The 15,821-nt window shown below is 41.3% G+C and overlaps 1 protein-coding gene across 3 annotated transcripts in view; it reads right to left on the bottom strand.

The window, feature by feature from the left end:
* Positions 1-15,821, bottom strand: part of ALS2CL (ALS2 C-terminal like) — a 645,425-nt gene that overhangs the window by 255,786 nt on the left and 373,818 nt on the right. For all 3 annotated transcript variants that reach the window (XR_013601601.1, XM_078662475.1, XM_078662474.1), the window contains exons 8-9: positions 1,857-1,976; positions 1,597-1,673 (exon numbers count right to left, since the gene is read on the bottom strand). Coding sequence is in view for 2 of the 3 variants with exons in the window: in XM_078662475.1 (XP_078518601.1) it covers positions 1,597-1,673; positions 1,857-1,976 (197 nt within the window). In the remaining variant the exon portion in view is untranslated. The remainder of the gene's footprint in view (positions 1-1,596; positions 1,674-1,856; positions 1,977-15,821) is intronic.

Here is a 15,821-nt window from a genome sequence, read left to right as displayed (position 1 = left end):
AACTTGGCTAATATTATTGTGTCTCCCCTTTTTAGTCACATTGCGGGTTGGTTATGCAGTGAAGAACTACATCCAGGTCATTCTGTGAGTTGAGCAGTGCTTTAGAGCTGTGGGGTAATGTACCTGCTAATGAGTCTTTAAATACATATTGCACTGTCAGGCTGCATTTTCCTTTCTGTAAAGTTCTAGTGAAGTGTATTGTGTCCTGAATAATTCTAAACCTTAAATGTACCTTTGATTCTTAAATTCTGAACAGGAAAAATATTGAAGTGTGATTTGCATTCCATGTAAAAGGTGTAATTTGATTGACTTTCATCCCTGACTAAATAGCATAACAGAAAAACATATTATTTTTATAAAAGGTAACGGTATTTTTCCAAACAGAGGTGTTGTGTCTTTATTTTAGTGGTTCATTACTGAGTTACTGTGAGTGAGACTTGTAAGTACTTAGCCAACGCCTTGAGTTAGCTGTAGACCACTACTGTGCCAAGCTACCATATGTAGGCTTGGGTAATCTAGGTCTAACAGACACACATTGGAGTTACATCAAAATGGTTTGCAAAGGCTGAAGTACTCTTGGGTGGTAATGTAATTAAACTTCACCTGCACTGACAAAAAAAAGTCAAACTGTAACAAATATTAGTGGTGTTTGGAGGGACAACCTGCTGTGAGGGGGACAGAAGGGGGGATTAGTGACAATAATTGGGAGCAATGTGGGTATTCTTCTACAAATTCCTGAACAAAGTTGGTGTGGTTGTACCGTGCTCACTAGAAACTCATTATTGCCACCCCTGATGTTATGAAATATGGTTGTACAATAGTAGTTTCCTCTGCACTAGACAGAGCAACGTGGCATGTAATAAATGGCTCCATTACTCACTGGATCTAAGTCTGCTCCTTACCAATTAGTCATTTGTGAATTGGAATTAGGGAATTCTGATCTTTAATCCCATTTGTTGGAGTCATACGTTACATGTACGACCACAAAATTCTTTGGGAATTATTTCAACTGTCTATTGAAATCACATTGCACCGACAATGTGTCTCTGAGTTGGCTTGAAATATTCCACTATTTCCCCAAAACCAGTCTAAAAAATGTATTCTGTCTCTATTACCCCATGAGTCTTAGATCGAGGATCAGAAATGTGTTATATTTCCAGATCACAATTCCCTTAAACCTTGTTGGAAAACTCAAGGCAAGCATACGTATTCCATATGGTCCATCCAGTCCTTCATGTCTTTTCCATATCCCATGAGTACATATTTGGCCCTTCAGAAAAAAAGAAAACACACACAATTGTGCCTGGCCGGCCAAGTCTGCAATAGTCTTTATTTCTGTTTATCGAATAGACACAAAGAGTGACCATCTTCAGAAATGGGAAATTACATACTCTATGCAACACTGACACAAAATTCAGATAAATGAAGCTAAATTGCTGTCTAAAGTTCTATTCTTCATCAGATATCATGCACATTAATGTACGTCTTAATGACAATGTGAATTGTGGTTGGACCACACCTTCCATGAACATGTTATGTGCCCTTGAGGATATCACAGACACATCATAAGTCAGTTCCCGGGATAGCTGTACTCACTTGTCTGAAGGAAGCTTTTCTGGTGATGTGGAATCTACCCAAACCGTTTTCAGGTCAAATATTTGGACTTCATATCCCTAAAAAATAAGAAAGTAATGCAAGCCTTTACAAAGCAATCTGAAACCAGACAATTTAGCTTCAGAAATAACTTTTAAAGCCTTTTGTATCTATGGCAGAATCTTTTCAACAGAGAACTTTCAACCCCAGAAGTAAATATATTCTTTTTCCTCTCTAGTCTTCCTCTGCCAAGCGAGACTCACCTGAAGAAGCACCAGGATATCGTCAAATAGAAGGAATCTTTCAGACCGTCCTGTGCTCATAGAGACCGGTACATTGTTGCTGTCTTCGATTAGCCGGCGCTCTGGATTACACAAGGATAGCTATTAAGTAAAAATATAGACAAGCTGTGACTATGCAAACCCCTTAACCATGAATATTACCAGCTAGATCACATGTATAAAGCCACAGTTCATACAAGTAGCCTACTAGATTTTGTTTTATTTTTTTACCCCAAGTTATTGCCACAGTAGTGTTTGTTATATTAATAGTATATTAGGGGAAACTATTATTGTTCTGGTTTGTGACTGACCTTTACGCTAGAGCCGCCAGAATTCCAATTCAGTGGCTAGTCCATGTTCCATCGACCACGTGGCTTTTTAATTTTCAAATGTTTTAAAGGTTAAAGAAAAAACCTAAATACAAGCAAACACAGAATATCTCCGACATGAATGACTGGATCGTCTGAGAGGCCCTGACTGTATTTAGTAATTGACAAGAGAACAATTAGAATTCCCCTAGGCCCAAGCTTGGAAACCTCCAATAGACTGTGCACAAACTTCCCACACAAAAGGACAAATATATAAAAATATATTATTTATAAAACGTGTAACACGAATCGAAAACAATTAATCAAGTTTACAAATACATAAAACTTAATTTAATTTTAAGGCAGCCTCTATTGTACATCATTGCATGATGAATCATTATATATTCCTAATACTTTCTGGATTCCAGAGTGGCCAGAGGTATGCCTCTCATAATTGTTAATGCGTTTCAGTGGATATAATTAATATGAACCACCTTATTCAGAACGAACTCAAAGCATTTTACATATACATAAAATCTTTCCAGTTAACATTCAACCATTTGTAAACACATTAAATCACCTTCTAAAACCATTCATTAGTTCTTTTAGAGTCCATTCTCTTCATCAAGGTGCCTTTACAATGGGATGCATCTAATCTGTATTTATGTGAACATTGTATATGCGAACCAACCAAAAGTATAACATATGTATTACTAAAGAAGTTGATTCACCTACATATGATGTTTTAAAATCAACTGATCCCTCCAGATAAATGAAGCGCACTGGCCATATGTTTACTCCAAAAGCATGGCATAAATTCAAGAATGCTACTCGTCTATGCCAGTGGACCATTAAAGGTCCAAAAAGCTTGCGAGTGGCTAATCAACTTTATAAACAGCCACTCTTTATATCAAAGTCAATATGTGGCAAAGAGTTGCCTGTAGAGCAAGGAGTCTTCTGTACAACAGTGTCACATGGGGATGTTATCTGTAGTGCGGGGCTCCAGTTCATTTGGAGTTGGGTGCTCCTGGTGGTAGTGAGTGGTTGCGTGATGATATCCTCTGCAGTGGGTTAGAGTGTGAAGTTGGTGTAGATTCGGAGTATTTTATTGTGGAAAAAGTCGGAGAGGTCTTTGCAGTTGGTCTGTTAGGGGATGATGGTGTTGGAGGCTGCTGTTGGTTTGGTGAATTCTTTGATGATGCTGAAGTGTACTTTGCCCGAGTTTGAGCAGGATTCAAGTCAGAGCACAAGGGCCACTTTTCTGGTTTTTTTGATAAGTGGAAAAAAGATTGTTCTGTTGGTCGCCTGTGAGGATAGGCTAGGTGGACCTAAGGGTGTGGGTCTAGTATGCACCTGGTATGTTATTCCAGTTGTGGCTCAGGTTGATTGTAGGCTTGAGTTTTCTGGTGTGGGGTGTGTTAATGTAGAAGTTTATCATGGAGTTTTCTGTTCATGTGAGCGGGGTGACATGGCTGAAGGTGATCTAGTTACTGGCTGTGAAGACTGAGTCGAGTGTGTGTCCCGCTATGTGAGTTGGGCCTTGTAGTAGCTATGTGAGTCCGATGTTGTCAAGGCTTTCTAGGAGGTCGGAATGCGTCGCCGTCCGTTGGGTCATCCAAATTAATGTTGAGGTCGCTGAGCAGGAGGAAGTCGTTGGATTTAATGGCAATGGGAGGGATGAAGTTAGTGAGGAAGTTACTGAAGGTGGTACGAGGTCCTGGTGGTCAGTAAGCAAGGGAGCCTGAGATGGTGGTGGAGTGGCTGAGATGAAGTTGGAGGTGCAGGTGTTGCATGTGTGTAGTAGGTTTGTCCATTGAGATGGTGCAAGTGATAGTGTCTTTGTGGATGACTGTGAGGCCTCCTCCAGGTTTGTGGATACTGTTGCAGCAGATGATATTATAGACGGGGGCTGGCCACCATTATGTCGGGGTGGAGGACGGGCTGAGACAGGTTTTGGTGAGAAAGAGGATGGCTGGGGAGTGTGTGTGGATGAGTTCCCAGACCTCGGTGGGGTAATGGCAGAGAGTTCTGGTGTTGAGGAGCATGCAGGTGATGCAAGGTGAGGTGTGTGCAGAGGGTGGGATGGAGGAGATTGTGCAAGGGAAGTGGCAGTGAGTGCATGAGAATGGCCCTTCAATGCGATGTGGTGTGGAGCGGGGACAGCAGTCGTGGGGGTGTCCGGTGTTGATTGCAAGCGAGTCGGAGGAGGTGTAGCAGTTCTGGATGGGCAGACTGGGGTTTGCTCCCCTAGGCACGGTCCAGGCGTGGATGGGCGCAGAAGAAGTTTCCTTTGGTGTATCAGCATATCCGCTGTGCAGTCACACAGCGGCCACAATTAAGTAGGTCCTAGGAGGGGGTGGAGTGCGAGGGGCAGGAGTTAGCTGGGGGTGGGAATCCACATGCACAGAAGGCACAAGGAAACAACAGAGAGAAGATAAGGAGAGAGAGGAAGAGGGAGACAGGAAAAGCATGGGAGGGGAAGGGAGTACTGTATCAAGGGGAGAAGCAGAAAGGCAGATAGCAGAACCGAGTCAGGGCAACAAAACGGTGCAAATATGGTAACAAATGACTAAAGGGAGCACAAAAAAGGGTACAAAAGCTGAGTAAAAGGACAAAAGCGGGCACAACAGCAAAGCACTGAAGACAAAACTGGCACAAAAGCTAAGCAAATAAGATAAAACGGGCACCAATGAAAAAATGGGCTGAAAAGCTGAGTCAGCAACAGGGCACAAAAGGTAGGATAGGCAGAAAAGCTGAGTACACAGTCAGCACACAAAAGACAAAAGGGGCACAAAAGATGTGTACAAAAGACAAAGCATGAAAGACAATACAGGCACAAAAGCTGATTACAAAAGACAGAATGGGCACAGAAGCAATGCCAAAGACAGAGCACAGATCAAGAGAGAATGTAAAGGTATGGAAGGGAGAGAGGAAGAGTGCAGTGAGGCAGAGCCTCAAGACAGATGGCTGGATCTAAGAAGAGACTTGGACTGGTCGGAGGACCAATCCAAGGTAAGTGGGAGCTGGGGTCTAAGTACCTGCTCAATGGTGTTGCGCAGCAGCCGCCATTAAGTAAACCCTAGGAGAGGGACTTTTATGTTTCCTAACCTAGGCCTAAGTAGTTGTAGGGATGGTACTGGGCATCGCATATCTCGTCACAGTGAGTTCCAGGGTTACTTGTATGCAAGCATTGTTACCACCAGCCCACACAGTTAGGGAGGCAGCACTATGGCCTTCATTAAATGTTTCCTTTATATGGTTTGATTCTCTGAGCAAACTGAAAGCCATGCTTTTTCAGAAAGACGTGGCCTTAACCTCAGCCCGAGAGATATTTGATCTCCTGGTTGCAAGGTCTTCATCGGAGATACAGGCACTAGTCTGTATGAACTTTCCGCTCCATATCGAAGAAATGGTTCATTGAATTATTAACATCTGATACAAGGGAGATCGTGCACCTATTTAAATGCAAAGGTTCTGGGGTTTTGAGCACCTGGGAATTGTTTTTGGAGGGCTTCTGCTGGTCCTACTACTTGTAGTGGGCAGCCTGGCTTTAATTTTCCTGCTTCCGAATGGACATCCCATTTCATCAAGATATGGAAAAAGCACTGCTGGTGCGAAGTTGTTGTGAAAGCATGGGGCTCCATCTGGGCACACCTTGGGTTCAGGAGCTAAACGAGCATTGGTTCCTATCATTCAGATCCGTCTGACTTGACTGCATCTTGCCTGTGTTCCGCTGCCTATTCTGCAGATACAAATGAATGTTGGACTTGTGTCTGACCCTTCCATCGGTTGCACCACCGGACATAGACGTACTACTGACCCCCCTTAAAGGCCCACGTGTATTGCTGTCCTCAGCGTGTTCCCATGTTGATGAGGGCATTCTTAAAGCCTCCACTGGATGCTTCAGCTCCTGGCGAAACAGTCAACAGCTCTACAACAGGCTCACAGGTGTTGAGTGCTTCCTCAGCGGCTGCTGTGAGAACAGGAGAAGATCAACTTTGCTCCATTTACCTGATACAAGAGGTATTACAGGGACTGTTGTCTGCGAATGCGAGCGAAAGTGATGTTACATCTCCCATACAGGACACATACAAATTTGGCTCTCTGTGTGATGGGAGCAATTCAACCTTTTTCCAAAACAAGCCAAATTGGAATGAAAAACATTGTTTTGTATTATTTTTCTACTGCTCTCACTGAGATACCATGGCTTTCGATGTGCTCAGTCAGTCTGATCATATATTTAATTTTTAGTGAACTTATAGAACTTTTGGATTTCAACAGCATCTTTATCTCATATAACATGTTTTTTTTAGATGTTTTCCATTTTTAGGCACTGGGTTTATGACAATGTTTTTATGCTTTTTAGCAGCCTAATTTTAGCATTAGAAACCTTGTCGACCTTCAGATGAGGAGTGGGTGGTACGTTTCCTAACATAGGCCTAAGTAGTAAAGCTACCTTTTACCTAAATTTGTCCTAACTGGCTGTGCAGAAACGTTCTAGCAATGACCTTTTATCCAGTTTTGTGCTGAATAAATGTTCATTGGGTTCCTTGAAACTAGTCCCATTTATTATGCTTGAGGATTCTTAGTATCATATCTTAATCCCCTGCACATGTCATACACAACAGGATTAACATACTCTGTACAAAGGTCATTGGTATCTTCATCATCGGGCAACAGGGTTACTTTGCATAGTTACGTTTATTGATTAATGCTCCTCTACATAATCGTACTCACAACATATCGTTTGTGGTAGAACCCCGAGGTTACCTTTTGGCATAAAAGAACAGCACCTTCGTTAAGTAACAGAGGAGACGTTTCCACGCTGACACTGACATGGAAGTCCCTGCATGCTGAGGCTTCAACACGCAGTGGTCTGACATCCCTTATGGGGTGTCCAACTTGTGAGCAAGACGGGGCCCTTCATTCTCTCCTATCAGGTAATGGGGTTGGCTCTTTCCTAGGGGATTCTTGACTTCACACCCACATACATTCTAGGTACACTTAGTTAGAGTTCGAATCATAGGAGTATGCAAAGATTACTGTTTTTATGTATCCTGCATATATTCATTGCTGAGCACCATGCTAGAAATGTATCTATTGTTTAATCTGTTGGTGCTTGTAATCTCTTACAGTTGAGTATGTGTACTGATTGTTGCACTAAATATGGTTTATACTAGAATGAGGCTAGTTCAATAAATGCTAATTGAAGCGTCACCATCATGTATTCTGTATATGTCTATGAGACTAAGTGAGCACAATTGACTGAGCGAAAAGTACTTTACCGTTTCCACGTTCCCTGAAGAGTCAAGGGTTATCATGTTCAATGGTTGCCAGAAACTATACACTCATTGGTAAGGTACAGGGGCTTATAGTGGCACTGTGAGCTAGCTGGTCCACAGGCTGACATTTCCTGTGAGGTGTCCGGAATCAGTCTAGACACCATTTCCTTAGTTTATGTTGTCCAACATTCGCTCAGAACCTATGTATTTTTAGGAACTACACAACAGGAGGAGCACTGGGCAGGCTGCATAGGGGAAATTTGGAACGGGAGAAGGGACGTGGAAGACATGAGGAAATAGGTAAGGAGAGGGGGAGGAGAAAGGTGGGAAAAGCATAGGAGGGGTGGGCTTGGTGGTAATTTCTAAATTTGATGCACAGAGTACTCTTGGCCTGGTGGATGTTTAGTCCTCCACCAGTCCAAAGGTCTGTCAAATTATAAATCGGGCCCTAAATCATTGTTTGACAGCCTATCTCATACTGTGCGTAATACAGTTTAAAATGATGCCTTACATGTACACATTGATTTCTGTCCAGGTTGGGACTTAGTAGTACTATAAATACATAAGCCACTTTTCTTCATGTCATCAACCAGAATTCAATTATGGGACTCTCTGGTCAGATGCACAGACTTCTGGAGTGACTGCATTAGCCAACTGAGGTTCAATTAGTGTAACTTGCATTCATTTTTTCATTTAATGTGTGTGTGCTATGTTAAATGCAGTTACTTGAAAGTAAAAGAACAACAAACTAGTTACAGAATATTTTGTTGATTTAGCCATGTCTTTGACCGTGAAACCACACTAATTAACCCCAGGCCAGACTGGCCATTTTCCTCCATTGGGCATTTCCCCCTAGGGTTGGGGCCACTGGAGGCTAGTTTTGAAAGCCTGCTGTTGTTCTTGTTTACTTTCCCCAATTTCCCTGAGTTTAATTGCATCAGAGGGTGGCTTCAATAGAAAGAGTAAAGAGAGCAGAAGAGAAGGAAGAGAAGAGAAAGAGATCAGAGCAAGAGGAGAAAGTAGAGAAAGAATAGACGGATGGATGGAAAGAGAGAGCAAAAGACAGGAAGCGAGTGGTGCTGGGTTGAGCTGTTTTGCCTGGTTTCATTTGGTTCCCCAGACTGGCCCTGAATGATTCCTGTCCCCACGGCCAGGATCGCATTTCCTGTGCCTTCCTATGCACTTAAGCCACGGTAAAAGAAGACAGCCTGGAAATATGACAAATAAACAAGGTTGCTCCTCCAGGCCATCTTTATTTACAAGTGCTTGCAGAGGCATTTGTGCCCTTCTGGGAATACAGCCACAGCCCCCAGGGAGGCCCAATCCACTGTTTGTAGACCTTTGAGCTATTCCATGAAGCACACTGCCAAAGGCCTAGCATGGCAAGTGGGGCTGGCTGCTTCCCATTAATGGCCAGGGGTACTCCATCCCCCAAGGCCAGCTCAGCAGCTATGGCCCAGGGAGCCGACTCCCGGGACATAGCGGGACATATCTGTTTCCCGGACTGCAGGGGCATAAGCAGGGAAAACTGTGTTTGCTCTCACTTGGCGGAAGCATTTGTAAATCTCCCGCCAAGTGGGAGCAAGCACCAAGTCCCCTCTCAGCGGACAAGAGCTTTACAAATGCTCCTGCCCGCAGGGGGATCAGAATTCAGATCAGTTTCCTTGCCCATAGTGATGCAGGCCGGGAAACACAGCTAAATATTGCTCCCACTTTGAGGAAGCAGCATCATTTACTGCTCCCTGTGGGTGGGAGAAATGCCAGCTTCCACTGGATGCGGGGGCCAGCTGCGGTTGTGTGGGGTCTTTGTGCTCCCCCTACAGCCCCCTACAACACTATGGTGGGTGTCCTGGCTGGGCCCCACAGTAACCACCCTTTGCTGCACTGGGCCTCATAGGGCAGGGTCCCAGGGTCCAAAATCGGCTCCGAGAGGTGGGCTTTGTGCCCCTCCTCCTTCAAAATGGTGTTGGGCCCCACAGATTGGGTCCCTAAGACTGAAGTCAGCATGAGGAGGGGAGCTGTGTACTCCTGCCTGGCCCCAGAGAATTGGGTCCCAGGGGCCAGAATTAGCCCTGGGAAGGGGACTACGTGCCCCCTCCCCCCAACAAGTATGCTGGGCCCGGGGGTTGCATATACGTATGGTAATTAAGTACTACTTTACGTTTAAAACTCACTAGAGATGTTATGAAATGAACAGATGTTAAAATAAGTAGGTGTGATGAAAGGATCTGGTTTTTTTACAACTTCAGAAATTCACTGACAAAACCAAAGATAAAATGAACGTTATAGCGAGTTGAATATGTCAGTGATAACATTAACGTTGTAAACTTAAAAAACACATACATTCACAAATATAGTTAGCAGGGCTAACTACAAGACATATTCTGGTTGGAATATTAAGATTTATTCCATATTTTCAGGCTCTTGTTGGTCTTGATGTTTAGGCGAATCTGATAGAATACATTTCGCTGAGAATTTACTTTTCTTTGGTTTATATGTGAAGCATATGTAAATGGGTGCTCTGAAACAGGACTATAAGGCTGGGGGATCAGATGATAGATTTCTGAACTGTGAGGCCCACCTGGGACTGAGGTGAATTCTGCCCCTTTGAACATATCGGGCAATTCTGTCTTTGGGTGGGGGGAAAAATCTTGGCTTTGACTGTCGGTTGGCCTGTTATCTATTTGAAGGTGTCAGATGCAGTGAGAAAAGGATGACTGTGGGGCATTATCTCTTTCCACTTCTCAGAGAAGGATAGGTTCCGTCTGTGCCCCAGTGGTCTTTGTTATTCTGCTGATATTTGAGGAAGGCAACAATGTCCTCACCGTTTTATTATCCTCCTATTGCAGGCCTTGCAGGCCTTGGTGATACAGTGGCAGGGAGGTTGTTTGTCTTGTTGAGTGTTCAATGATTATTTCAACTTTTGAATCCCCCAGAATGGATCTTGCATCTCTTGCTGTCTTGCTTGGTTGAATGGGGGAAACAGGAGGCTCCGCCAATTTCTATGTCGGTGATGGGTTACTAGGTAAAGTGTTTTCCTTCTCCAGAACAAGATCTCCCAAGGGAGTCAGTGTCTTCCCTCTGGATTTTCTAAACATAGGAAACAATTCTATTTACAATTTTTGTTTTGCTTCTTGTTTAATTTCTTCAGACATTTTCTATTCATTTTAGAGAGTTTATTCGAAGGACCGGCGGCTAGTGACGCATAGCCCACTTTATGATCAACATTAGGTGCTACAACGTCTTCTTGGTCTGCGTTCAATTCCATGGAGCAATTGGGGATCTTCCAGGATATTATCAACCTTTTGCTGTGTAACAGGCAATGCTTCATAACTATGCTGGGCGTTTCTTAAAGTAGGTCTTAAGTTGTTGTTGCTTAACATGTTGCTTATTTTGTATTCTATAAGAAGATCCGATAATTTCCAGAAGGGCCAACTTTATTTCAAGAAGCAATAAACAATAACTCTGCTCCAATGGCTTGTCAACCTGTTGCTAGGCAGTCCTTATGAGTGAATTTACATTATCCAATCATGATTCCATCTTCTTCGCTTTGTTTGCCAAGGACTGTAATATTGAAATCGGTGAGTCCAATTTATCAACATGCAGCACTGCCACCTGGCTCATGGTTGTCAGTGTGCTGTCAATGCCCAACCACCAGTTCTGTATCTGTGAGTCCATAGCTGATATGTCCGTGATCTTTTGATTGTTTGCCGGTAAACCCGAGTTATCAACACTGTCTTTCTGGGGCAGTGGGTCCTTGTTGCTCTTCAGTAATTCCTTATAAGACGGAGAGCTAGGTTCCTTCTAAAACCCTCTAATAACTGAGCCATGAGGTTGTTCATTTTTTCCTTTAATAGTTTTGGGTTTATTATGTTCATTATCGCTGTTACTCGATGCAACATCAAATTGATCTGTTGCTTATAGCAGTTCTTCATCCCTTATGTAGAATTCCTTTGTTTTTTCCATTTTCGTAGGGCAGTTTCTATGCTCATTCCATGGAGGGATACAATTATTTGTGTCACTGCCTGTGTTTTTTTTCCAAAGGATTCATTAAAGGAGTAAGATTCTACGTACTAGATACTAACTTCTGTAAGCAGCCTTGAGGTATTAGACAGAATTATGTCAGTATAACAATTTCTACATAACTATCTCAGTGTAGGTTTGGTGAGTTTTAGGTGTTTAATACAGATAAAAGCGGTTTGTAGTAGGTCATTTGTTTTGGTACTGACATTAACTATTTTAGTAACGAGGCTTTTTCCGAACAATCATATACAAATTGAACACCAAACTCAATGACGGTTTTCTATATATTTGTGGTTGTTTATTATGGTGAACTATGCTATCTGTAAAGGGTGTGGTATATGGTCAATGCTTTACATTATGCATGCTGTCTACACCTAAGAGAGTTGTATCTGTGATGGCAGTAATGATCACTGATATCCTCCTGAGCTATTTGTGCTTACTGTCAGGCCTCTAATTCATAGTAATTTATAGACCAATATACGTTAAAACGAAGCTTAGCTGATATGGATGATGACATCACTGATGTCATAAATGATGTAATAGAACATGTCATGAGTGATGGCATGTGTTAGGTCATAAGTAGTACATGGTGGGGGTGCACGTTATAGTTAATGGTCATTTTCTGTGTTTTTTTTAGTTCAAAACATTAATGTTTTCACTGACATTCACTTCACTATAACGTTACTTTAACCTTTGTTTTTCTCAGTGTATTTCTAAGGGTTTTTGTTTAACAAAAAAGATCCTTTTTTCTCACCTAACTATAACCTTACTTCAAACTTTTTTTTATGTCAATATATATGTGTGTGTGTGTGTGTGCGTGTATATATATATATATATATTCACACACACATATATCTAAGTATGTATATATATATGTATATATGCATAGATGTATATATATGTCCTCAACCAAACTGATCCAAAAACTAGGAGCGCACAGCAGCTGGTGCTCCACATAGGGGCTGGATCCTGGCCCAAAAAATCAATTCTTTACAAATGACGCAGCACACCAGAGGTGGGTGATGCTTATTTAATATAAACTCAGGTCTTCAAACCAACGTGTTTCAGCTCTGCCACAGCCCCTCTCACGGTCAGTGAGTCCTACCTCTCTTACACATTAAATACCCATTCCAGCCCATAATGAGACCTTACGGGATTTGTAGTGTGATTTGTTACAATTGCATTTTGTAATATATTCTACTACATTGTGCAGTCTTCATTCAGTTCATTTGTGAATGTATATTAATTTACATTTAAATGCATTGTATTTTCAATTTTATATATACAGTGTATGGCATTGAAGCGGCATATCAGTTCATGTTGAGCACTGGTATTTGGGTACAGTACCCTTAAGTCACAGGACTAGCAGATCGATTTTAATTGGTTTTGTTGTTGGGACTAGTATCCCTGAGTTCTACTTTCTTTGTGGACGTCATGAGCTTAGGGCATCTTTTTTAGTCTATGTTGTTATCAGTTGATAGTTTGACCTTCTCATTCTAGGTGTACATATAGTTCCTCATCGTTGTTGATCCCCCTCGGGGTCTTTGTTCTTAATCTGATGATCAATCTAGATTCTGCTTGGCGTAATTGTCTTATTCTGTTCCCTCCTCTCTCTGTTTGAGGTATCATTTTAATGCCATAATATTGCATTGCTCTCCAGTCTCCTTTTTGGCAATCTAGCATGTGTTTAGCTGTTGCGTATGTTATGTCTTTGTTCTTCACTGCACGGATGTGCTCCAGTATACATTTTCTCAATTTGCATGTGATGCTTCCAATATACTTCATGCCGCATTTGCACTCAATTATGTAGATCACAAAGCTGGAGATGCATGAGATGCTTTGATTTATTTGAATTGTCTTTCCATTTGGTTCTGTTATTTTATTCATGTTTTTCCCTTTTTTACATGCTTTGCATTGGAGACATTTATTGAAGCCTTTCTGTTGTTCCATTAGCCAGTTTATCGGTTGGTTTTCACGGAAATGACTTTTCACTTGTAGGTCCTTTAAGGATTTTGTTTTTCTGTAGGTTACTATTGGTTTGGAACCTACTGTTTTGCCAATGTCTGGGTCTTTTGAGATTAAGTGCCAGTATTTTATTCATTATCAATCCACTTTCTTTGCTGTAAGTTGTTATGAATCTTGGCACATCTTTCCCTGGAGTTTTCTCTTTTCGAATTAGTATCTCTTCTCTTGATTTCTGATCCACTCTCTTTTTACACTTTTTCAAGGTTCTTTCATTGTGGCCTCTTTCTTTGAATCTTTGAATTGATTCTTGCATTTTTTCTTCTGCATCTTCAGGCTTGGAGCAGTTTCTTTTCATCCCTAATAGCTCCCCATGCGGAATGCTTTCTTTTAGTGGTGTGGGATGGAAGCTGGTTCCGTGTAGGATGCTGTTGGTCGCAGTCTTTTTCTGATACAGTGTAGAGTGCAATTGGTTGTCTGTGGCCAGGATTTTAATGTCCAGAAAGTCAATTTCTGTTCTACTCAAGTTGTGTGTGAACGACAATCTTATTGTATCGTTATTTAATCTGGTGAAATATTGGATGAATTAATGCTCCGTACCATTCCAGATTAGAAACAGGCTGTCAATAAATTGGACCCACAATATGATCCGATCTACATCCTCTTGGTTGTCTGTGTCCATGCTATTGTTTTTTCCCACCAGCCCATGGTTATATTAGCATAGTTTGGTGAAAACGAAATGCCCATGGCTGTTCCACATAGTTGTTTAAATAGCTCTTTATTGAAGATGAAGATGTTATTTGTTAAACATGTTTCTATCATGTTTAGAAGCATGCGTGTATGTTGTAGTTGTGTGACATTCTGTTGTTTTAGAAAATAACTGCATGCTTGTAGGCCCACTTCGTGTCTTATTGATGTGTATAGAGATACCACATCTATTGTGACTAGTAAATATTGTTGGTTCCATTCAATTCTGTTAGGTATCCTCAAGAAATCTCCTGTATCTTGTATGTATGAGCTCATACTTTGTGCTATTGGAGCAAGGAATGTATCTACATATCGTGATAGGTTTTCATACAGCGAATCACATGATGGTACAATCGGTCTACATGGAGGTTATTGTCATGTTTTGTGTATTTTGAGTACAAAATAGATAGTTGGTATTGTTGGAAACTCTTTGGTGAGAAATGTATGTTCTTCATCACTGATCAGATTGTTGTTATACCATTGTTGTATTTGAGAATTCAAGTCCAGTGTCATTTTGTTCATGGGATTCGTTTTTATTCTACAGTAATTATTACTGTCATTCAATTGTCTTGAAGCTTCAGCAATGTAATCCTCTGTATTCATAAGTACTATATTTCCCCCCTTATCAGCGGGTTTTATAGTTACTTGCTGGTTTTCCATTCGTTTTTTGATTGCCTCTTGTTCTTTTTTCGTTAGGTTTTCTCTGTGTGCCTGATTTGTTGTTTTGGACATTTTCTCCAATTCTTGGATTATTGCGTCCGCAAATAAATCAAATTTATTGCCAGGAGATAATGTCGGACAATATCTCGATTTCTTTTTGAGCCACTTTCCACTCTGGTACCAGTTTCTATATTCATATGATGTAACATTTGTCCTTCAGTCATTTGTTCATCTTGTTGGTCATACATGAGATCAAATATTGTTTTCATGTCTGATATCTGGTCTATTGTGATACCTATATCATCTGATTCGTCCATGTCTCTATTTTCATTGTGCTTGTTTGTTGTTTTATTAGCAAGAGTTTTGGCCAATTTTAATTTCCGGATATATTTGTAGAAATCTATTCGGAATTGTGTGTAGTCATAGTGAGTCTCGGGACAGAAAGATAATCCTTTATTTAAAACTGTTATTTCTTCTGGTGTCAATTGGTGTTTTGATAAATTTACAATCAAATTAGAATTCTCTATTTGCGGTTTCGCAAGGGATACTGTCTTCTTTAGTTTTGCCCTTCTTTTCTTTCTTGCACTGGATTGGTGTTTCCTCTTCCGCGGCCTCGGTTCATGGGTTTTCCCTGTCTTCTGCCTCTCTTGAATGTTTTGTCGAGATTCATTAGGCGTTCTTCCTCTTAAAAAGGCACCTTGGATATGTTGCTGACTCCACTGGATGTTTAATTTTCACTTATATCAGATTCACTTGTGCTGACAATAGTTAGTTTTGTCATTTGTCCTGGGTAATTTCGCTTCAGTGTGTCAAAACGTTCAGCAAGTGTGAGCATTCTGCCATGTAGATAATCTAGTTCAGCTCGTCTGAACTTTCTCTGTTTGGGTTCCTAGATTTCTATTTCATATTTATCAATTCTTGTTTCCATTTCTTTCCGTAGTCAATAAATTTCCTCTTTGTTGGTG

Source organism: Lissotriton helveticus, chromosome 10 (assembly GCF_964261635.1).
Source record: "Lissotriton helveticus chromosome 10, aLisHel1.1, whole genome shotgun sequence".
In the NCBI taxonomy this organism is placed as follows: Eukaryota; Metazoa; Chordata; class Amphibia; order Caudata; family Salamandridae; genus Lissotriton; species Lissotriton helveticus.
The sequence above is the reverse complement of the archived record's forward strand: the minus strand, read 5'-3'. Positions and strand labels throughout refer to the sequence as shown.